The following is a 24,104-nucleotide window of genomic DNA, read 5'->3' as shown; positions in this document are numbered from 1 at the left end:
CAGACAGTTCCTGTTCATGCTGGCACCTCATGCTATCACTGGATCCTCCTGCCAGGCCCTGTGGCACTTTTGCTACCCTGAACTTAGTCAGCTCCATCCTTGACCCTTGTGGGCCTAGCTCATAGGACCAGACTGCTGGCCTAGGCCCCACTCCACATTTGGGTCTCTGTAGGCAGAGAGTATCTCCTTGAGCCTGAACTTCCAATAGCATCCCTGCCGCTGAAGCCTGGGATGTTTTTACTAGAGGTCCTCTGGTCTCACAAACGGCTGGGGCTGAGGGATGGCCACCTACCTGAGCAGGTCGATGTCAGTGTAGCCATATTTGACTCTGTAATCCCCGATGCGCCTGGTGCTCTCCTGTCCACAGATTATGCCCACCTGCTTGATCTTTCCTGCATCCAAACCTACCAAAGAGAGGACAACTCAACACACCCATTTCTCCTCAGTGAAGAATAAAAGGGAATGGTGATGCGACATCTACACACATGATAAGAGAGGTCAAAATAACAGAAAATGAAAACAGGACAACAACCCTGTGTCCCACTGTTCGGTACCCAACCTTAACAGAACATCCCTCACTCAGGCCTGCTATGGTTTGAAGATGTCATGTACCCATGGCCTCGTGTGTCTGAATACTGAGTTCCTAGCTGGTGGTGCTGTTCTGGGAGGTTACAGAACCTTTGGATACTGGATCTAGTTGGAAGGAGGACTGTAGAGTGGGCTTTGGAAGGTATAGGCTAACCAGCTTCTGGTCCCCTCTCTTTTCTTCCTGATTTGCTAAGATTTAATAATGAGCCATCACAGAATCCTGCTGCCACAGGTAGAGAGTCAGCCACCACGCTTTCTCGCCATGATGGACGACAGCATTAGCCAAAAGCCTTTTCTCCCTTAAGCTACTTCTGCCAGGTATCCGGTCACAGTAGTGAGAAAAGTTTACTCCTCTGGGAGGCAGTTTATATACATTAACTCTCCAAAGAGGGTGTTACCACTACCCTCACCACACAGATGAAGTTCCCAAGTCACAACTGTCCAGTGGCAGATCCAGTTCTGGCTACAGTCCCAGCATGCACCTCCCTCTCCCAGTTACCAAAGGAAAGGCACAGAAGGAGCCCAGGAGCTGGCCCCCTGTCCCCACAGTTCCCCCAGCGCAGCCTCCCCTAGTCACCCAGTTGTGACAGACGAAAGAGCTCGTCCTCATTCTCCGTGGTGTGGTCCACGTTCAGCTGTGTCACCTGTAACCCATCCACTGTAGATTTGCACAGAAGGGCCCGGTTTGTACCTGCAGCATAATTTGACCAAGATCAACCAGAGGGAGAAACAGGACCTACTGACACAACAGGAAAGACAGGCAGATGTCACACACCAAGGGGCCCAGACACAGGGGTGAATCGCCAGGCAAGGACAGCTGAGTCAGTATGGAAGCAGGCTGCATGCTACAGTGTGATCACAGGACAAGTCTTCAGATTATCATGGCTTAGTGTCTGTGGTTGCTTTCAAACAATTTGGAATAAGGGGCTCTGAATGAAACAAGACTGGCCACAGACAGAAACTGTTAGGGCTGGAATGGGGCAAGGTGGCTCACTAACTAACATTTATCACCTGTTTTACATTTTGCAAGTTGATCCCTAAGGAAATCTGAAGAAAAGGAGGAAGAGAGTCAGGGACACCATAAACTCTTGTGATAGTTTTATAGAAAATGGTTCCCAAAGGCAATGGCACTAATAGGAGGTGTAGTTTTATTGGAGTAGGTATGGCCTTGTTGGAGGAAGTGTGTCACTGTGGGTGTGGGCTTTGAGGTCTCAAATATGCTCAAGATACCACCCAGTGAGACAGTTCACATCCTGTTGCCTTCTGATCAAGATGTAGCCAGCACCATGTCTCCCTGCATGCTGCCATGCTCCCTGCCAAAACGATAATGGACTAAACCTCTGAACTGAAAGCTGCCAACCCAATTAAAAGTGTTTCCTTTATAAGAGTTACTGTAGTCATGGTATATCTTCATAAGCAATAGAAAGACAGCCCTTACAGTGACATGCATCCTGCACAGGTTCTTGGGTCCCTTGATGGCCCTTCCTTAAATCTAAATGTCCCTATCACCCAGTTTCCTGCTGTTTTTTGAGTGTAAAGCAGGCCTTCACATAACTTCTTTCAAAAGAAGCCATGGGGCTGAGATGTTGGGAGCACAGAGGTTCTTGCACTCACAGATAAGTGGTAGGGAAACCAGGAATGTTGGACATGCAGGGTTGTCTCTTCAAAGGGAGAGATATATAACCTGTTTTCTGCCCAGGCTGGGAATGGAGGTAGTTCACAGCCATTCGATGACCTCTGTGCTATGTGTAGGGGTAGGCTACATGTGCCCCCCGCCAGGCTCCCACAAATAGGATCTGAGATGGTTAATAGCCTAGGTGACCTCTGTGCTATCTGTATGCCCAAGATCCCACCAGATCCTCCCCTAGGGCCTTAATACATGTAGCCTATCTGTAGAACACATCTTCATGGAAGAACTGACATGTACTTGGGAAAGAGTTTCACTGGGCATGGTGGCGCACACCTTTAATCCCTGCACTTGGGAGGCAGAGGCAGGCTGATCTCTGTAAGTTCAAGACCAGCCTGGTCTATATAGTGAATCCCAGGACAATCAGGATAGATCCTATCTCAAAAAAAGAAAAGAGTTTTGATGTAATTATGCCTTACTGTGCACACAGGATTGTGTTGTACTTGGAAACTTTTTTTCCAAACTGTACTGTACTTAAATATGCCTAAAATAAACTGCCTGGGGCCAGGCACTGGTGGCACACGCCTTTAATCCCAGCACTCGGGAGGCAGAGGCAGGTGGATCTCTGTGAGTTTGAGGCCAGCCTGGTCTCCAGAGCGAGTGCCAGGATAGGCTCCAAAGCTACACAGAGAAACTCTGTCTCGAAATACCAAAAACCAAAACCTAAACTGCCTGGGGTCAGACTCTAGTGCAGTGGTTCTCGACCTTCCCATGCTGCGACTGTTTCCTCACGTTGTGGTGACCCCCAACACAAAATTATTCTCCTTGCTACTTCATAACTGACTTTGCTACTGTTATAAAACATAATGTAAATATCTATGTTTTCCAATGGTCTTAGGCAACCCCTATGAAAGGTTGACCCCAGATTGAGAAACACTGTTCTAGAAGTTTGAACCAAAAATAGCTACTGAATCATGTTGAACTGGATTTCCTCCTTGCCTCACAGGGATTGGATCATTACTCTGCTAGCCCTGGTGTTTGCAGAGACACCCACTCCCCCCTCCCACCCAGAGATGGCTCAGCAGTTAAGAGCATTGGATGCTCTTCCAAAATCTATTCCCAGGTACTCATATGGTGGCTCACAACCATCTTTAACTCCAGTTCAATCAGATGCCCACTTCTAGCCTCCACAAGCACCAGGCACACATGTGGTACACAGACATGCATGTAGATAAAACACTCATACACATAAATTAAAAACAAAAATAAAATGGATGCAATTCATCAAAAGCCAGGACACCTATCCCTGTCTCATCTGTTCGCCTTCCATCAGGATTGACACATACAACAGAGTGAGGGGGAAACAGGCCCAGCAGCCCTGAGAAGTTCAGGGTATGTATGTACAGAAAGCAGATTGGTGTGGGGTGGGTGGGTGGCTCACCAACATTGGCGACGTAGAGCTTGTTGTTGAGAAGGACTGCCACAACGGCCATGGCCCCTCCCGAAATCTCCCTTTCCAGTGCCTTGAGTCTCTCAAGGATCTTCTGATACTGAGGTGGCAACTGGTGTTGGGGCACACCCTGCAAGCCACCATCAAGAGAGGTCAGCAGGTGCTTGAGGACCATCTTACCCATTCTCTCCTTCCCTTGAGATAGAGCAGACAGATGAGCCAGCAAAGACACAGCCAGGCTGGATACCTATAGGATGCCCAGGAAGGCCACTGGTACTTTAACCAAGGGCAGCCTGAAGGTGACCCTGGCTCTGGACTGAACCAGATCACAGAACCTTTCCTTCCACCTACTGCTGCCATCCAAGGATGAACATCAGAGAAAAGCTGCCCACTGCTGGCCAAGAATTCCCATAGGGATACACCTACTGTCACCCCAGTCTCCCCATCAGGACGCTGCCTCATGATTCTGCTGCAGGCCTTGCTATGACCATAGGTAGCAAGAGACATGGAGGATTAATGCTGGCACCCAGCAGTACAGATAGGCCATTACCTCTGGTAGCTGGGACTGGAGGCTTGCTTTCTCAGCCAAGGCATCATCAATGGACTCCAGGAAGCTCCTCTCTACCACATCGAAGGCCTGAAGGGACACAGGGCAAGGCAAGGGCTGGCTCAAACAATACCATCACCTCCTGCTAAGATGTCCCTATGGAGCGTAACAGATCCATGGTATTCATGGCAGGTCTCATGTGACGGGTGAGTGACACATCATTTTTGCCTCATATGTGGGTCTTCCTGTCCATTGTTTGACAAGGACCTGTAGCTGTGGGATGGGAGAAGGGTGCTACTTAGGTAGCCTACAAAGGAATCAGAGAGGCAGAAGCAAGAGCCAGGCCCTGTGCTTAAGACTGGTGAGGTGTAAACTCCAGTGCTGCACATTTGGGTTCATGTCAAGTGAGAGAATCTACCCACAGCACTGGGCTCAGAGGAGTGCTTGGTCAATGGGAGTCTGCAGTAGCATGATGACCTCTTCTGAAGAGGCCTTGGTCAGGACCTGCTGGACACAGGTGAAGCAGAAAGCTTTCCCTGGTATAGCCTTTGCAATGCTCCAGTCTAGGAGCCCTGAGGCCACAGAGAACAGGAAAAGGCTGGGGCAATTTCTCAAAGACCAAGAAGCCTTTCTGGGTAGATGGAAACCCCAGCACAGCAACAGAAGAAACACAGGCCTGGTCAGTGAGGTGCAGGCCAGAATAGGAGTAGGCAAAGTTGCAGATCATGCAGGACTGGAGATGAGCACCTAACTACATCCCAAGCAAAGGGGTCACTGTTAAGGACCGTGTCCCCACAGGCCTCCATTTTCCATTCCTGGGATGCCTTCTCCCAGGTCAGCCCTTCTTCCAATCAAAGAACTGCTGCTCCCATCTGCCCTGGACTCCTTGGGAAAAGGAACCCCTGCTACCACGAGCTGTACCCAGAACTGATCCTTGGTGGGAGATGAAGAAGCAGGCAATCTTCAGATCACCTTGTCCACACTTAGAGCTGCAGGGCTGAAGTTCCAGGGAGGAGAGGACACACAGTCAGACAGGCCACTGGCAGCCAGCCCAACCTCACCTGCAGCAGGACCCGCCGCACATCAGCCTCAGTGTGTTCAGTGTTGAGCTGGCCCAGCAGGAGCTCTGCAGAGAGTCTCTGGGCCACAAAGTTGGTCACCCGGTTGCCATCATAGCCATTGAAGACCCCATACAGGAAGCAGTTGTTTTCACTTCTAGCAGAGGGAGGGCAGGAAGAGGGCTGAGGCCAGGGGCATACAGGTGATGGGGAAGAAAGAAAGGAACTGGGGAGGGGCTAAAGGCAGAAAAGGCTTCAGGTACTCATCTGGGTCCCCTCATGGCGGCCATCAATTCACTATGAAAATGACCTGCTTGTTGAATCCTCCCTCTTAGCCTACTCCATCCCTATCCCACAGCAGGCCGTTGGCTGAATTAGACACAGAAAGGACCACAGCAGTGGTCATTTCCCACAGGCCCCACTTCACAGGCAAGCCTCATACACAGTAGTGGCAAGACAGCATCTTTCCTTGCTCATAAACTGACTTTCTCTGTCCAGTACAGCCATGCCACACATACCTGAACTTGAGCCAGTTGTCCTCAGGAGGGTGGCTCTCGGTGCCCTTACCATCAGCAGAATAGCTACGGTTAGAAGCTGAACCAACTCCAGAGAGATGACAGAGTGGAAGGTCATCTGTCCAGCTTGGCTGCTGCTCCTGAAAAAACAAACAAACAAACAAACAAAAAACATCAGGAAACTGCGAAAGCCTACCATCTTCCCCAGATCCCACTGCACCTGCTTCTCCAACAAAGACAAAGGAGGTCCCCAAAGTCCCACAAGATGGTTATGTCTGGGAAACACAAAGTGTCCTGTTTTTGTAATGTATCCACAAACTGGTTCCCATGGAAATCCTAAAACTGTAGCATTCCCAAGTGGAAAGCTCAGCATGGCTTTTCAAAGACAGCAAGCTGTACTACCAAGCAGGAAATACTAGTGTAACACACAGTAAGTCCAACTTAGAGGAAACTCTGGTCACACTCCTCCCACAAAGTTCTGATTGTGCAGCACAAAGGAATCCAACTACAGAACACATGCCCCACGGGCACCAGCACCACCACAATGCTTGACCCGTGCAGCTGTGTTATCAATAGCTTCCCACACATGCTCTCAGGAAGGTAGCTGGGACCTGGCCTTCAGAAACTCCAACCTGCAAGTCAGTCTGCCATTCTTCCTAGTATGGAAGCCTCCACCTGTGTCCCTTGCCATCTCCCCCAACACATCTTCAATAGCTGCAGCTTGAAGGCCTGTGTACACCCTTTTCCGTGTCTGGCAAGTCTTCTGGGATCGCTGACTCGGCGGTCACACTCATACTCATGGTTCCATATCTCATGCCTACAACTGGCTTTCATCCTATCCCACCAGATCTCAAACTGGGATGTTTTGCACAATCACTGCAGAGATTTACACACACACACACACAGACACAGAGTCCAAGTCTTAGCCTATACAATACAGGGTTTCTCTGTGTAGCCCTGACTGTCCTGGAACTTGTCCTGTAGACCAGGCCTGCCTCTGCCTCCAGAGTGCTGGTTAAAGACCTGTGCCACCACTGCCAGGCAAACATCCCAACTCTTAATTTTGTAAGGATCCTAGAGGTGACCCCTAAGCACCTGTATTTTCTTTTCTTTCTTTCTTTTTTTTTTTTTTTTTTTTTTTTGGTTTTTCAAGACAGGGTTTCTCTATGGCTTTGGAGGCTGTCCTGGAACTAGCTCTTGTAGACCAGGCTGGTCTCAATCTCACAGAGATCCATGCTTCCTGAGTGCTGGGATTAAAGGTGTGCGCCACCAATGCCCGGCGCACCTGTATTTTCATTTCCTTCTCTTCCCCTTTCTTTTTTGATGTAGGACTTACTAGCAAGCAAGACACAGTGGTGGGAAAACAGCACAATGGAAGCACTCATAGTGCATAACTCATGACTATATGACCCATGGCCACTGGGGATGGGCTGCTAGTCAGTCATGTCTTCATGTTCATATGCATGAAACTTGGTAAAGCCCCATCTGGCAGCCAAGGAACTCAGTCTTGTATGAGAGCCCAATTATACTATATCCTGCATTTAGGGAGGATGGACAAAAGGACCTGGCTAAGGTAAACAAACAGTGGCCAGTGCGCCCTGAGGCTCCCCAAAACACCTTGCATGTGCATCTGAAGCCCAGACTGAGACAGCATAAGATTAAAGACACAAACACCCACTGGAAGGCTATCTCAAAGGTCCAGAAAGCAAGAACCCACACGGCAGGCATAGGACCTGCATGTGGTACACATACATACACACAGGCAAAACACTCACACACATAATATACTTTGAAAAAGTTATAAAGTTTTACTGACATATTAAACAATTATGGCCACCAGATGCAACTTCTTATATGCTACTAGTAATAATCTTCAAGAAAGACATAAACAGCTGGGTGGTGGTGTACACCTTTAATCCAGACCTGGTCTACAGAGCAAGTCCAGGACAGCCAAGGCTACAGAGAAACCCTGTCTCAAAAAAAAAAAAAAAAAAAAGAAAGAAAAGAAAAATGATGTAAAAACCACTTCAGCTGGCTGCTCCAGATATGGGAAGAGCTTATGGCTAGCTTCTGTGGCAAATTTCACCTTCTGCTTATTTACACAGTGGGAAGTCAGTTTATAGACATACACATCCTCCAATTTTAATTGCTTTTATGCCACATTTATCTATTTCAAAGCTTTTGTTCAGTACTTAGTGCCCTGGAGCAACTGTTGCAGGGTGTGGGAGTCTGTTTTACTTTAAATGATCATGTAGGGAAATCAATGTCCTTGGGTATGCAGTCATGCTGATACACCAGGCATCTGTATTACTACCTCCAGGCAGGACACAGAATGCCTAATACTTCAAGTGCCTGGCTGACGATGTCCCTTGGGAGATGCCCCACCCACGCTAGGCCTGGCCTGTTCACCATCCTGTGGTTTTGCCTTTTTAAGAATGGCATCTGTCAAAGTATGGGGTGTATAACACTGTGAGGCTGCCTTCTTCCATATCCTGCCCTTGAGATTCAGCCACTGCTGCTTGTGTGTATGAATAGCTTGCTCATTGTTCCTGCAGCATTCTTGTAGTTCTCCTTTCTCATTGTTGCACAAAGGACGACTCTGTTTATCCCAGCATCCCCTGAAGAACATTTGGGCAACATTCATGTGCAAGCTTTTGTCTGAGTGTAACTTCATTTCTTTTGGTAACTACCTAGGGTTTGGGCTGCTTGGGTCTCAAGCATCTACTGGAAGGCTGACATGCATGTTGTACACACACATACATACAAAAGGAAAGGAAAAAAAAAAAAAAAAAAGCACCGGTCCAAGTAAGTGGATGGTTAGCTTTTTCTTTTAAATTTCTTTATTGGGCCAGAGTGATGGTACACACCTTTAGTCCCAGTACTTGGAAGGTAGGCCAGCCAGAGCTATACAGTGACCCTGCTCAAATAGGACAGAAAAATAGGATGATATTTATTATTTTAAATTTATGTGTTTGTGTATGTGAGCAAATGCCCCTGTGTGTTGATACTCGTGGAAGCCTGAGGAGGGAGCTAGAACCTGAGGCATGGTGAGCCACTGGACTTGAGTGTCTTCCGAGGAGCAACAAGGGTTCTTAACCACTGAGCCATTCTGCAGCCCCTGGGTGTTTAGCTTTAGAAGAAACTGCCAAGCCATCTTCCAGGGCAGCTGTGCCATGTGTACTCCTGCCAGCAGCAAGCACTCTAAGCAGACAGCTTCGTGGTCATCACTAGGTATCGTGTGTCTGTTCTTTATTTCTCAAGTATGCCCGATCTCGTGGTGTAATTTACATTTCCTAATAGTTAATGGTACTGAACATTTTTTCAAGTGTTCACTTGCTACCCACAGGCCCTTTCTGGCAAGTGTTTTTATTTTATGCCTCCTGTTAAACTGGGTTGTTTAAAAACAGAGTTCTTTATATATTTTGTAGTACAGTCCTTTGTTGACTACATGATTTGTAAATACTTCCCCAGGTCTGCAGCTTGCCATTCCATTTACCTCATATTGGTTTTGATAGAATAAACTTAAGTTTTTGATGATTTCTATTTTATTGATTTCTTCCATTTATGGTTTATGCTTTTAGTCATATCCAAGAGCTCCTTGAACAGTCCAGGCCATGAGAACCTCACATTCATTAGAAATTTTACAGTTCTTTGTCTACATATGAGACCTCTTTTGAATTAATTTTTGTGGCAGGCAGCTCTAGGTCAATGTCCTCCTGCGTATAGATGCCCAATAGCTCTAATACCACTTTTGAAGACCAGCTTCCTCCACTGAGCTCCCATCAAACCATTGCTGTGCTTCGGGACTCTGTTCTGTTCATCTCTGTGATGAACTCTTTATCCTTTCAGCTTTGTTACAGAAAGTCTTAAATTCCCCTACAGCAATGGTTCCCAACCTTCCTAATGCAAGACAGTTCCTCATGTTGTGGTATCACCACCATAAAATTATTTTCGTTGCTGTAATTTTGCTATCATAATGTAGCTTTGAATCATAATGTAAATATTTGAGATGAAGGATCCACAGTTTGAAGACTTCTAACCTAGGGTGATTTTTCTAGACTGTTTTGAATGTAAATATCTGAGATGAAGGATCCACAGGTTGAAGACTTCTAACCTAGGGAGACTTTTCTAGACTGTTTTGGCTGGTCTAGTTTCTCTGCCTTTCTATATAAATTTAGAATTATTTTGTCCATATGTACACACATATAAAAGTCTTGTGTTGTTGGGAATCCAGGCATATGTGTACTGGCCTGTAAGTACAGCATTTGGGAAGCTGAGGCATTAGGATCACAAGTTTGACACCAGGCTGGGGAGAGATCTTGTCTCAAAAATAAGTGGATAAATAAGTTTTTTAAAAAGTCTATTGGGGGTTGGAGAGATGGCTCAGAGGTTAAGAGCACTTGCTGCTCTTCCACAGGTCCTGAGTTCAATTCCCAGCAACCACATGGTGGCTCACAAGCATCTGTAATAAGATCTGGTGCCCTTTTCTGACCTGCAGGAATATATGCTGCAGGCAGAACACTGTATACATAATAAATAAATCTTTAAAAAAAAAAAAAAGTCTATTGGGCCTGGGCAATGGTGGTGTATACCGTTAATCCCAGCACTTAGGAGGCAGAGACAGGCAGATCTATGTTAGTTCAGGGCCAGTAGGGTATACTGAGCGAGTTCCAGGGCAGCCTCCAAAGCTATAGAGAACTCCTGTCTCAAAAACAAAAACAAAAACAAAAAACAAACAAACAAAAAACCTAAAAGGAAAACCAAAAGGGGGGAAAAAAAAGTCTACTGGGACTTTAATTGCAATTACTTAAATCTACAGGCCAGCCTGGGGAAAACTGACATCTGTACTACACCAATCTTCTGATCCATGAATATGGTTAAGTCTCCATACTCACTCATGTTTTCTTCATGGGATGTTTGCTTTAGTCACAATTTCACCACAGGTTTACGGGGCCACTGTGTCTCCTATTAGTCTTTGAGGGTTATATCTAAAAGCTACTACTGGAAATGAAATGGCTCAAATTCTGCTCAGCTCTGGTGATACTCCCTAGCTCTGTTCTTGACTTCTAATGTAAGTGGGAGTACACATCACTGTAGCCACATGTATTATGTGACTGCTATATATCCAGTTAACATACACACTCAATCAACAAACCTACAGGCTACTGCTTGGAAAGCTCTTTCCCACAGGCAAGCCACGCCTGAGTGGCTGAAATATTAGTCTTTCTGGACAGCAGGAAGGAGATTTCCAAGTAGAGGGAGCAGCATGTGCAAAGACCCTGAGGTGGAAGAGGAATGTGCCTGACTAAAGCATGGGAGGCTGGTGTGGTGCCCATGGTGAGCACGAGGGAAAGCAGCCGGAGACCCTAGGGTCTGTACAAACACACACATGGGCCTGGAAAGACACTGCCAGACTTTGTGGGCCATGGTAAGGAGGTAACTGCCAGGGATGAATTATTCCTCAGGAACTCATGTGTTCCCAATCAACCTTGCCCTTTAGATCTGGTGACTACATCTCTACAGCCAGGACCCTCACTCAGGGCCCAGTCAACCTGATAGAGGAAGTTCCTTCTCTAGGCTCTGCCTGATACCTGTGGTCGGAACGAAACTAAACCTAAGACACACATAAGCAGCCGGGCGTTGGTGGTGCAAGCCTTTAATCCCAGCACTCAGGAGGCAGAGGCAGGTGGATCTCTTTGAGTTTGAGGCCAGCCTGGTCTCCAGAGCGAGTGCCAGGATAGGCTCCAAAGGTACACAGAGAAACCCTGTCTCAAAAAACCAAAAAAAAACCAAAAAAAAAAAAAAAAAGACACACATAAGCACAAGGGCACCTTTTCAGCCAGGAGTATCATTTGTCCTCCAGAAAAGATAGGCAAGGAGGTACTATAGGCTTCAGATGGTTTAAAGTGGGGATGATGGTTTTGGAGTCCTGTCTGCATGAAAAATGAGATTAAGGAGAGATGGCTGGAGGTTAAGAGCACCGACTGCTCTTCCAGGAGTCCTGAGTTCAGTTCCCAGCAACCACATGGTGGCTCACAACCATTCATTATGAAATCTGGTGCCCTCTTCTGGTGTGCAGATATACACGGAAGCAGAATGTTGTATACACAATAAATAAATAAATAAATTCTTTAAAAAAAACAAAACAGATGAGAATAAGATGCACTGAACAACTCCAATATGAGATGTGCTATCTGTAATACAGACCAGCATCCCAACCAATGTGCTTCCTTGGCCATCATCTAACTCACAAAGGACAGATAGGCTTCCAGGGCCTACAATCCTTCTAACACCCATACTTACAGCAAATAAGTACTGCCCTGGCAACTAATTCAGTGTTAGAGACAGAGTATTAAGAAGGCTAGTGGCCTGGGAGGACAGGAGAGAGAGGGAACTGGGACTGTTGTTTTAAATTTTTTTAAAAAAGCTGGGCAGTGAAGCCGGGCATTGATGGTGCACACCTTTAATCCCAGCACTCAGGAGGCAGAGGCAGGTGGATCTCTGGAGTTCAAGATCAGCCTGGTCTACAAGAGCTACTTCCAGGACAGCCTCCAAAGCCACAGAGAAACCCTGTCTCAAGGGAAAAAAAAGCTAGAGGCTTCGCCTAATGGCTATACCTGTAATCCCAGTACTGGGGCATCTGAGGCAGGAAGCCTGGAGTTCAAGTCTAGCATATACAATGGGTCAGTGAGATGGCTTAGTGGGTAAAGGTACCTACCACCAAGCCTAATTTCCTGAATTTGATCTGAGGTCTCACATGGTATAAAGAGAGAATCAACTCCTACAAGTTATCCTATAACCTTCACATGCATGTCTGCGCACACAGACACAGACACAGACACAGACACAGACACAGACAGACACACACACACACACACACACACACACACACACACACACACACACACACACACTCACGCTGGTTGCTACCACATGCAAATAAAGGACACACACTCCATTGAAGGGCCTGCCTTGGTGGGAACCCAGGAAGATGCTACAGGGTAGGCAGATGTTATATTGACCACCAAGGCCATATTTAGTTGATGTGGGAATAACAAACTCTTCCAAATCAGAACCTGTAAACATAACAATGTTAATGTACTCAGCTGGTGCCTTGACTTTTAGTAATTACAACTACTGTCTGGGCTCCTACACTTTATTTTTAAAACGCCTTTTTCAGGGGCTGGAGAAATGAATCAGTAGTTAAGAGCACTGACTGCTCTTCCAGAGGACCGGAGCTCAATACCCAGCACTTACACTGTGGCTTACAACCCTGTATAATTCAGAGGCTCCGACTGATGCTCTCTTCTGGTGCCCATAGGCACTGCATACACAGTGCAAAGACATTCTTACAGGCAAAGCGCCCGCCCATCCATATAAAATAAAAATTAACATTTTGGGGGATGGGTTGAAACTGGGCCTCACTGTGTAGGCTTGGAACTCCTTGCTATGTAGACCAAGCTGGCCTTGAACTCAAAGAGAGCTCCTTGTCTCTGCCACCCAAGTTCTGGGATTAAAGGCATGTGCCACCATATCTGACTCTAAATTTTTTAATTTGACTTTTACAATGTTGAGTCAGTAGATTCTGCAGATTTACCCTCTTACTACTAGTTGGCAAAGAGTTTTTCTTGTCAAGACTCCAGTGCTACTGTGCATTTATGCAGTCTTTTTTTTTTGTAGTTTTTGTTTGTTTGTTTGTTTGTTTTGAGACAAGGTTTCTCTGTATAGCCCTGGCTGTACTGGAACTTGCTCTGTAGACCAGGCTGGCCAGGAACTCACAATGATCCACCTGCCTCTGCTTCCCAAGTGTTAGGATTAAAAGCATTCACCTTATGCACAGTCTTTATCTTGGGGGAAAAAAGTACTCAAAAAACAAGTTTACGGTCACTCTCTTTTCTTTTTTGTGTGTGTATAGGGTGAGCGTATGTGTGTTCACATGTCTGGGTGTGTATGTAGCAAAGGGCTAAAACTGACATTGAGTGTCCTTGATTGCTCTCCACTTTATTCATTGAAGCAGGTTCTCTCACTGAACCTGGAGACGACAATTCCAGGCAGTCTTGTTGAGTGTTGGAATTACAGGTAGGCCAACACAGCTATCTGGCTTTTACATGGGCACTACGGTGCCTTATCGACAGAGCTACCTCCCCTACCCTAACTGTTATTTTCTTAACATGTTATAAATGTATACTTCAGTCTGTCATAATGCCAATGCCAGCATCTCATTTAGTGGGTAACTCAGAAAGGAGAGACTTCCTCATTAGAACACAGCAACCTAACATTCAACTGGATGTATGAGCCCAGGTAATTAGGCAAGAAAAAAGAATGAAAGCATAGAATTTGAAAAGAAATACAGGCCTTTTCTCCTTGCAGGTGACATGGTAGCACTACTGAAACCCCTCAAGAGTTAACGATAAAAGTAAAACTTGGAGAAAAACCAAGAGGCAAAACAGAAAACAACACATGCCAGGTGCAGTGGCACATGCCTTTAACCATGGTACTTGGGAGGCAGACACAGGCATGCCTCGTCCACACATTGAGTTCCAGAATAGTCAGGGCTACCAAGAGAAAACCTGTCTCAAAAAAAAAAAAAAAAAAAAAAGGCAATCCATGAGAACAAGAGCTGTGAGTCAGAGAGGCAGCCACCCTCTCAGGGGAAATGCACAATGCACACCCTCACACCTGCTGTCAGTGATAAAGAAGTCCTTCTTCCTGAGAAGTCTGGCAGGCTGGTGCCCCCCAACCACACTCCTGAAGAAGGCTTTTAAACCTACATTCACATAGGTCAGATGAGACCTTACTACTCCTTTCATCCTTCCAGAGTGTTGACAGAACTTTGAACCTCGCCCTCTGACAAGCCAACAATCTGTCAAGCTTGTTCAGATAGTCTTCCACAGAATACTTCAAACAACCTCTAGAAAACTTCCCAGACAAAAGGTATGGGAAGCAAACTCACTTCTGGCAGAAATGATCCACACCAAGAGGTTACATTCCTTGAAAAGCCCAACACAGAGCCAGGTGTGGTGGTGCAAACCTTTATTCCCAGCACTCAGGAAGCAGAGACAGGTGGATCTCTGAGTTTGAGGCCAAACTGCTCTACAGAGAGAGTTCCAAGACAGCAAGGATTGTGTAGAGAGATCCTGTCTCAACCAAACAAAAGACAGAAATCAAAACAACAAAAGAAAAGCTCAATACAGGGCGGGCAAGCCCTTGCTCCAGAGCCTGAAGACCTGAGTTAGATCCCCAGAGTCCATCCATGGAATGGAGGGAGAGGAATTAAGTTGTCCTTTAACCTCCACATAGCATTCATACTCCCCATCCCACCCCCCACTCACTGAATAAAAGAAGCAAAGAGGCTTCTGGTCTCAGAGCTACAGTCACAGAGATGAGCACACCCTTAAGCCAACTAATGCCAGTGCACTCTGCTAAAAAAAGTCCCACTTACTTTACATTGAACGTCTTTAAACGTTCCTGGCCATTTTGCCTTGGCTTTCTAGTGGGATAAAGACAAAATCTTACCCAATGAGCACAACTGCAAGTAAACATGGGGAGGCAACATTCACCTGTTTGTATTTCTCAGTCTTATCTACCCCCAAGTCCCTGCTCCAATCCACCTGGAGAGAGTGGCCCATGTCAGCCACACACAATCAAAATATACACTTCCAATTTTACATCTGACCTTAGAGAGAAGGTTGAGATCAATCTAGAAACCATCAATCCACTTCCAATTTTATCTTTTTTTTTTTTTTTTTTTTTTTTTTGGTTTTTCGAGACAGGGTTTCTCTGTGGCTTTGGAGGCTGTCCTGGAACTAGCTCTTGTAGACCAGGCTGGTCTCCAACTCACAGAGACCCACCTGCCTCTGCCTCCCGAGTGCTGGGATTAAAGACGTGCGCCACCAACGCCCGGCCCAATTTTATCTTTAAACTATGTTTTTTTGTTTTGTTTTGTTTTTTTTCAGATGACTTCATCTTGAATGCAAGCTTTTCCAGTATTATAATGAGTGGAAAGCCAGTATGACTTAGGGTATCTACAAGACAAAAAATGAAAATCTACTCATTCAACTGCTTGTCATAGACTCTGGAAGAGCAGCAAGTGCTCTTAACTGCTGAGCCACCTCTCCAACCCCATTATCTAGGTTTTAAAAGAGATTAGTAGCCAGATCTAGCACACAGGAGGAAAAAGTAGAAAGATCACCACAAGTTCAAGGCCAACTTGGTACAGGCTAGCCAGGACTAGTCTTTAAACTGCCCCCTGCTCAAAGTGGGGAGGAGGCCTTAGTGGTGCTCTTCCAGAGGACCCAAAGTTTAGTTCCCATAACACAGGATGGCTCAAAACCACCTGCAACTCCAGCTCCAGGGGATGTTGCCCTCTTCTGGACTTCACTAACACCTGCACTCAAATTACACAACACACACACACACACACACACACACACACACACACACACACACACACACACAAAAATTAAAACAAAAGAGAGAACAGCAAATGTCATAAAAGTATTGACAGCATAAAAAGATCAAATTGAGCCCTTCTTTTGACAACATCTGAAGTGTGAGGAAACTGAAAATCAAACACCTTCCCAATCAGCAACCATTTCTTTGCTGCTTCTCCAACAACAAACCTCACAATGGAGACGTGGGCTCCAGGAGAACACTGTATAGGGTCCCAGAGCCTGCTTCCAGTGGCTTATTCCAGTGGCTTCAGCACGAACATTCCATTCTCAGGTCACCAAGCATGTGGCCTCTGACCACTGTCATACTATCTATAACCTGGTACTGTTAAATGGTTGACTACTGAAGGCCTCCACTACTCAAGTGTGATCAATCCTGGAGATGGTGTTACAAGGTAATCAATGTGCTTTTTCTTAACAGTAAGGAAAGTTTTCTTTTTCACCTGTAGCCTCATAATAGGGCCTTATGCCCTGTGACAAGTGGACAGTTTTTCCTGTATTTAGTAGCAAATAGCCAGAGAATCCCAGGAGGTTGTGCCAGTGTGAGCCAAAGAATATGTGGTATCCCCTGACTTTACTGACCCACTCAAAAGCATTCTTGCTGTGCTGAGGCTGAGTGAGCTTTGAGCTTGTTCTCCAATTATGCCAGGGACTCTCCATGAGAAGCATTCCCAGTGATTCTATTAGCATGTCTGCCAAGTCTCATCCTTCCTCCACACTGCTGAACAATTTTTGGAAAGGTCACATATTTGCTACTCACACAAACCACCCACTCCTCCGCCCCACACTAACTGATGCAGACTCTCTCCCACGTCCCCAAATGCCAGGCCGTGAGCTCAGGGGGCGCTAGCCTTGGGGAAGCTGAGAAGGGGGCGTTTCACACTCCAAGGCCTCAGCACAGAGCCGTGTATACACACACACACACACACACACACACACACACACACACACACACACACACAGAGAGAGAGAGAGAGAGAGAGAGAGAGAGAGAGAGAGAGGGAGGGAGAGACACTGAGAGAGAGGAACCATGACTTTTCCATCACTCAAAAGAACTGTTCATAAAATTCAACAGAAAACATACTAAGAGAGAAGGCCACTTCAAAAGACCTAATTCAAGCCTGATTTTGAGAGGGAGCCTCCTACAGTCTGCTGTGGTTTGAAAAGTGACCCTTGTGAGTGCAGCCTCAGGGGCTTCACACACACCTGTGCATGTTTATTGAAGCATGAGTCCATCACATTCTCATGCAAGCTTATCGAAATCAAGGAATGCACCCGACTCATCTCAAAACCCTGGGCAGACAAGTAGACAAAGCCTCATTCCCAGTACAGGCCACAGCTTGAATATCAAATTATTGTATGAAAAGGCTGAGTGTTCTGTGGTGAAAGCAATCCATTGCTAAAGAGACCAAAAGGAAGCTTGGAAGGGAGAACAATGCCCCTGGGAAGATGGCTTAGGATGAGGGACAGCAATTTCTTCTCTCAAAAGAAAACCTCTTGTGTGACCCACTTCTCTGAGGCCAACTCACTCCAGGCTCCCACTGCCCTCTAGAGCCTTCATCAAATGCTCTCTATGCTACTGCCAGACTCCATGATACATGCTCAAAGGGCTACTAATAACTGTGGTATGGTCTCTGCAGGCCAGCACAGCAGCTGGACCTCATTCCTGATAGCTGGTGAACAGCTACAGGTGATGGCCTAATGGACTTCCTTCTTTTCTTCTCCCCCTAGTGCTGGGGATGGAAACCAAGGCCTTATGCACACTAGGCAAACACTTCTTCTGAGCTATAACATCAGCCCTGGATTTTTTTTCTTCTATGTTATACACAGATGTTTAATTTCAGTGGGCAAATTTGTTTAGAGACAAGGTCTCACACAGCCTGACTCAAACATCTGACCCTCTAGCTTCTGCCTCCCAAGTGCTGGGATTACAGGTTTGTGCCGTTAAGCTCAGTTTTATGAGGTACTGGGAGTCAAACCCAGGACTTCATGCATACTAGGCAAACATTCTACCAATGAAGTATACCCACCAGCCCAGTACTTACTTTAATGTGCACCAAAACAAACAAACAAACAAACAAACAAACAAAACCCTTAGGTAGCACCTGTGATTTAATAAATATAACTGCTCAGGACAAATCTAAGACTAAAAATGATTTCAGGTTGACATTCTTTTTTTTTTTTTAAACTTGTTTTTTTGTTTTGTTTTTATATTTTTGGAGACATCATCTTACTATGTTGCCGAGGTTGGTCTCAGACTCCTGGTCTCAAGTGATGCTTCCAACTTGGCTCCTAACTTGGCTCCTAAGTAGCTAGATTACAGTCATGTACCACAGTGACAAACCAAATTCGCAGTTCTCCCTGCCCCAAAAGCACTTCTTTTCCAGGGCTCCTTGCTCCCTGCATGGCACAGGTGGTGCTCAAACAGAACCGTGGAGTCCCTGGCTCTTCTCCATCAGCCACACACATCACAGCAAATCATAACAGCTGTCTCCAAAAGGCAGTCACACTCTGATTATTTCCTGTCCACTCTATCATCCTGGCCAAACTAATGTCCTTCCTCTCACACCAGTCAGATGTTCAGCAAGCCCCAGGCTTACCACTCAAATCCAAGAGGAATTTTTCTCTAACCAAAACTCAGATGTCATCAGGCACCTGCTAAAACCACTCAGAAGCTTCCCATCACCTACAGAAGCAGTCACTAAGCCAATAGTGCCTTTAGACCAGTCACACTGGCCTCCCTGGGGACTCCTGAAAATGGCGGGCTCTCAAATCCTCTCCCACATTTTCACCTCTCTCAACAAATGTTGAGATATTACCCCTACCACCCTGTTGGAAACAGTCCCTGTCCCCGTTTCTGGACCTTAGCATGTACTAGCTATTATTAAATTACACACAATCTATATTTGCTGTTCACCCCCTCTCTCCTTCATGAGGGCAGTGTCCCCAGCACTTGCACAGTGCCTGCCACAGAGGAACACTCACAGACACTTCAGGGGATCACTCTTAGCAGCACTGAAGGCAGAAGTTTGTGGTTGAGTGTAGAGAGCACAAGGTCATTGTACTCACAGATGAGCACTAGGGAAAACAGGAATGTTAAATTCACAGAGGTGTCTCCACAGCAGGGGTGTACCTATCCTCAAGAGAAAGGCTGTATACCTGTTTCTGCCTGAAAGGCTGAGAATGGATGCAGTTAAGAGCCTGGTGGCCACAGCTAAATCTCGAGACTATTGTTTATCACAGATTCTTCCTCCTTAGACCTCTATCCTGGGCACTGTTCCTCAGTCAGTCAGAACAGACTTTTTCTTATGGACTCTGCAAAGAAGTTCTGATGTAGTCACTCCTTGAGCATTATTGTGATAACTGTCACCAGGAAACTTTTTTCCAAAGTTGTAATGAACTTAGTATGTCTAAAATAAACTGCCCAGTCTCAGACTCCAGAAGTCTGAACCAGCACCACTTAAGTTGTGTTGAAGTGGATGTCCTTCTTGCTTCACTCAGACACTCAGATGGTTACTCTGCTGGCCCTGTAGTCTGCAGAGCCCCCACAGCTGAGTGCTACCAAACATGGAGAGTATTGTGACAGTTCATTTAATAGTATCAATTCTCTGGGGAGTCCTCCTGGCTTGGGCAAACTGAGCTACGAGGGACTTGGCTTTTTTCAGGTCACAAGGGCTGTTTTTGTTGTTGTTGTTGTTGTTTGTTAGACAGGGTTTCTCTGTGTAACTGTCCTGAGTGTCCTGGAATTCACTTTGTAGACCAGGTTGGCCTTGAACTCACAGAGATTCACCTGCCTCTGCCTCCTAAGTGCTGGGATTAAAGGTGTGTGCTACCACCTGTCAGGCTGGGTTCTTCTAAAGCAGCCTTTTCTCAACCTGTGGGTCTCCATACCCTGTGGGGTTGCATATCAGATTTTTTTTTTTTTTTGGTTTTTTTTTTTTTTTTCCCCGAGATAGGGTTTCTCTGTGGCTTTGGAGCCTGTCCTGAAACTAGCTCTTGTAGACCAGGCTGGTCTCAAACTCACAGAGATCTGCCTGCCTCTGCCTCCCAAGTGCTGGGACTAAAGGCATGCGTCACCACAGCCCAGCTTGAATATCAGATATTTACATTTGCATTACAATTCATAACAGTAGCAAAACTACAGTTATGAAGTAGCAATGAAATAATTTTATGTTTGGGGGTCACCACGACAAGAGGAACCATATTAAAGGGTGGCAGCATTAGGAAGATTGAGAGCCACTAATCTAAAGTTTTCTTTAAAACCACTTTTCTTAGATGGGTGTGTTTAATCCCAGCACTTGAGAAGCTGAAGCAGGCAGATCTGAGTTCAAGGCCAGCTTGATCTACATAGTGAATTGGAGGCCAGCCAATGCTACATCACTATGTTAGTGTATCAAAACAACAAACAAATAAATTCCATACCAGAAAGATGGCTTAGTAGTTAAGAGCACTTGCTTCTCTTCCAGAAGATACAGGTTTAGTTCCCAGGGCCCACATAGTGACTTACAACTGTCTAACTTTCAGTTCCAGAGAATCTGGTGTCTTCTTCTTCTGGCCTCTACAGGTACCAGACACACACCTAGAACACTTACATGCAGGCAAAAGACTCATACACATAACATTTTAAAATTAAATTAGCCAGGAAGTGGTGATGTACATCTTTAAGCCTGCCACTTGGTGGGCAGAGGCAGACAAAGCTCTATGAGTTCAAGGCCAGCCTGATCTACAAAGCAAGTTCCAGGACGGCTAGGGTTACAAAGAAAAACCCTTTCTTGAAAAACAATAAACAAACAAAAAATTAATTAACTAAAAACAGACAAAACACACATACATAAAGCCCTCAAATTCAAAACTCCAAAACACAAATCTCTCTTTTTTTTTTTTTTTTCAAATACCTGTTAGAGTACCACACTGCCTAGAGACAGTAGGTAAAATCCCTTAGCAAGCCTTTCTGGTGGACACTCTACCAACCTGCCAAGCATGAGCCCATTACCAGCCTATCCCACAAACCTCACTAGCTCTCAACACAGACCTATAGCTCTATGTTGTATCTGACCCTTGAAGGGTTATACAGACACCTCACGCACACATTTAAACCTGAATTCCCATCGGGTGTCCTTCTTCTCCTATCTTGCAAAGACAACATCCTCTAAAGCCTCTTTGGTTCTCTGCTGCCTGCCCAGGGCTCCTAATGGCTGTCCACACTGACTGTGCCCTACCCTCACTGGGCTATGGACTGAGAACACAGTGAGTATGCGCACCTGCCTACTCGTCTCCCCACCGCCAAGGCCATCTGCAAAATACCGGTGTTGGAACTGTTCTCACTAGACTCGCCCTGCATCCTGCCTGGCCTGGACACTAAGATACCCCCGAGGAGGCATGCCCTGACACACTGGGGATATCAATTATCTTTACCTGCCCCTTCCCTTGCATCAAGACACTATGTGTTAAAAGCTATCCTGCCCCACCCCCTTTTTTAAACCCACCAGCACACAGAGAACACACTCTAGTTCTGGGAAAGTCTACCTTCTACCTAACTGGAGTTCTTTGGGTGCCATCACATCTAGGAGACAGAGAAGCTATTTACCCAGGTGACTATTCTCTCCTTAGCAAGCCAATTCAGAATGCATCATTTGCTATTTTTTTTCCAGCCCCCTTTTCTCTCGGGACCACAACATAGCAGTGTTCCCGGGATTCATTCTAGAATGGAGACATTTATACAAGGGCCCAGCCCTCTGGGACCTAACAAAGCAAAAAGCCAGACCTACCCCCCTTCCAGAGTTTTACAAAAGCCTGTACAGGCGTACAATAGTAAAGGTCACCTCTCCCTCCACTTTTCATGCTTCAGACCCTCCAAGGCAGGGCGTTTTCCCTCATCCTTGTAAAGCCACGGCCTAGTTCCAGACCAATTTTCTCATTATGTTACAAACGACGACCAAGCGCCTAGCACGCAAGAGTGGTCAATGGTGGAGTCAGCACAGCAAGCAAGAGGTCACAAGTCCCCGTCTTCAATGAATCCACATTCTAGTTCAGGAGGCACAGACAGCCACAGGCAACTCCAGCAGAGCGCCACGACTGACTAGGGCAGACCAGGAGATTAGCGTCCTGCAGTCCTGGCAGGACCAAAGATCTGCACTGCGTACATGCCTGTGAGAAAACATCTCACTCTCACCTTAGAGGAAGGACCAAAGGGAATCTGGTGGATTGGGAGACAGAACCAAAACCCCAACTCATTACTTCTTTGAGTAACCTAAAGCTTGGGGTTTTTTTCTAGATGCAGGCTGACATGTTAATCCTGCCTCTGCCGCTCTCCAGCCCTCGGTTTCCTCGTCCGTAAACATAAATAACTATTAGACCTAGCAAGCTTCTGGTGCTGCTGCCAAGTTTATGACTGTGAGGCGGTCCACACAATGCCGGAGATGCAGCGAGCATTACACAACCAGGGTTATTTATTATTAGTCGTGTCCGCGCTCCGGATGGCCCGTTCGGCGGAGCCACGTCCCCTTCCGGCTCCAGGACGCTCCCACTCGGCAGGACCCCGGCGCCCTTGACCCCCAAAGGCCCGGCCTGCGGCGCGCACGCGCAGAGCAGGCGAGACGCCAGCCTCCCACGGGTCGCGGGCGCGCTGCAAGCACCCACTGAGCTCCGGGGCAAAGGGTCCACACTCTGCCGTCTAAAGACAACCGCTCTTGCACCGAGGGCACACCAGAGCTCCCAACCCTCCCAGCCCGGAGAGCGGGTCGGTTTCCTCACACTCTGGAGCAGGCTCCTCCTCTGCGCCGCCATCTTGGAGGACCCCGCGGCGCGCCAGTCTCTCAGAGTAGCGAAATGGGTGGCTAGAGCGGCCCCGACTGCCACCCCCCCCCTTATCCACAGCGCCCCCTGCGGAGCGGAGGAGTAGCAGGGGAGCGTTGCGCAGGCGCGTTTTTCTACACTCCTTCCCAGATGAAAGATTGCGAAGTACATTCGCAGTCTATTTTCTTATTCCTCGACATCTTTATGCGTCCGCTTTCTCCAGGACTCTTTTCGAAGTGGATCCTGAGATCCTATTTAGGGCGTTTTATGGGGGAGGGGACAGAGGAGAGCGAATGATTCAGCCTTGGGTGACTGCTTGACCTTATCGCGGAGGCCACATGCTGCCAAACTAGCTGACATTAAAATTGGGGAAGACTGCAATTCCCAGTAGTTGTAAATTCTCGGAAGTGAAGTTTATGGACAGTAGCATGGGAATGTGGCGTCGGCTGGCACCTGACAGGAACTGCTGGTGCCCGAAGCAGGAGTATGTTTGTTCAAGAGCTGTGCAGAAACTGGGCGTGGAGAGTCAAGTCATAACTCTAATCCTAAAATTTAGGAGGCTGAGGCAGGAGGATATCAAGTTTGAGGGTGGCCTGAGTTACGTTAAACAGGAGGTTAGTTCTAGAAGGGACTGACAAATAGGCTCCCAAAAGTAAGATCTGAAGAATAAGGTTTTTCAGCTGAGACAGCTGAGAGCCCTGAAACAGGATGTAAAGATATTGATGAGCTGACACTCGGGATATAAAGATAGTGACAGTGAGGGAATCCAGATGGGCCAGCTCAGGAGGCCAATAACAGGATGTAAAGAAGATTAGTGACAGTGGTGTACCTTAACCAGGTCAGGTTAAAAAAAAAAAAAAAAAAAAAAAAAAAAAAAAAAAAAAGCAGCCTTAGGGGACTTCCTCTCTAGGAGAGCAGAGATCTGTTACCCTCTCCCCTAGTGAACTTTTCAATTTTAAGGGTACTTTAAGCCTCGTACATATTCTTGTATCTCATAAATCGAGTCAGACTGAATTCTGGGAAAAATGGGATCCTTTCTTGGAAATGCCCACCCTAGAGGAAGGGGTAAGGGA

At 46.5% G+C, this 24,104-nt stretch overlaps 1 protein-coding gene across 1 annotated transcript in view; it reads right to left on the bottom strand.

Moving 5' to 3' along the window:
* Positions 1–23,067, bottom strand: part of Tab1 (TGF-beta activated kinase 1 (MAP3K7) binding protein 1) — a 31,536-nt gene extending 8,469 nt beyond the window's left edge. The window contains exons 1-7 of the mRNA XM_027404038.2: positions 22,990–23,067; positions 5,789–5,925; positions 5,274–5,427; positions 4,216–4,302; positions 3,657–3,795; positions 1,166–1,279; positions 293–404 (exon numbers count right to left, since the gene is read on the bottom strand). Coding sequence (XP_027259839.2) covers positions 293–404; positions 1,166–1,279; positions 3,657–3,795; positions 4,216–4,302; positions 5,274–5,427; positions 5,789–5,925; positions 22,990–23,022 — 776 coding nt within the window. The 5' untranslated portion in view covers positions 23,023–23,067. The remainder of the gene's footprint in view (positions 1–292; positions 405–1,165; positions 1,280–3,656; positions 3,796–4,215; positions 4,303–5,273; positions 5,428–5,788; positions 5,926–22,989) is intronic.
* Between the last annotated feature and the right edge of the window lie 1,037 nt (positions 23,068–24,104).

This window comes from Cricetulus griseus, chromosome 2 (genome assembly GCF_003668045.3).
Source record: "Cricetulus griseus strain 17A/GY chromosome 2, alternate assembly CriGri-PICRH-1.0, whole genome shotgun sequence".
NCBI classification, from domain to species: Eukaryota; Metazoa; Chordata; class Mammalia; order Rodentia; family Cricetidae; genus Cricetulus; species Cricetulus griseus.
Note: the sequence above shows the minus strand (reverse complement) of the source record. Positions and strands in the feature narration are given on the sequence as shown.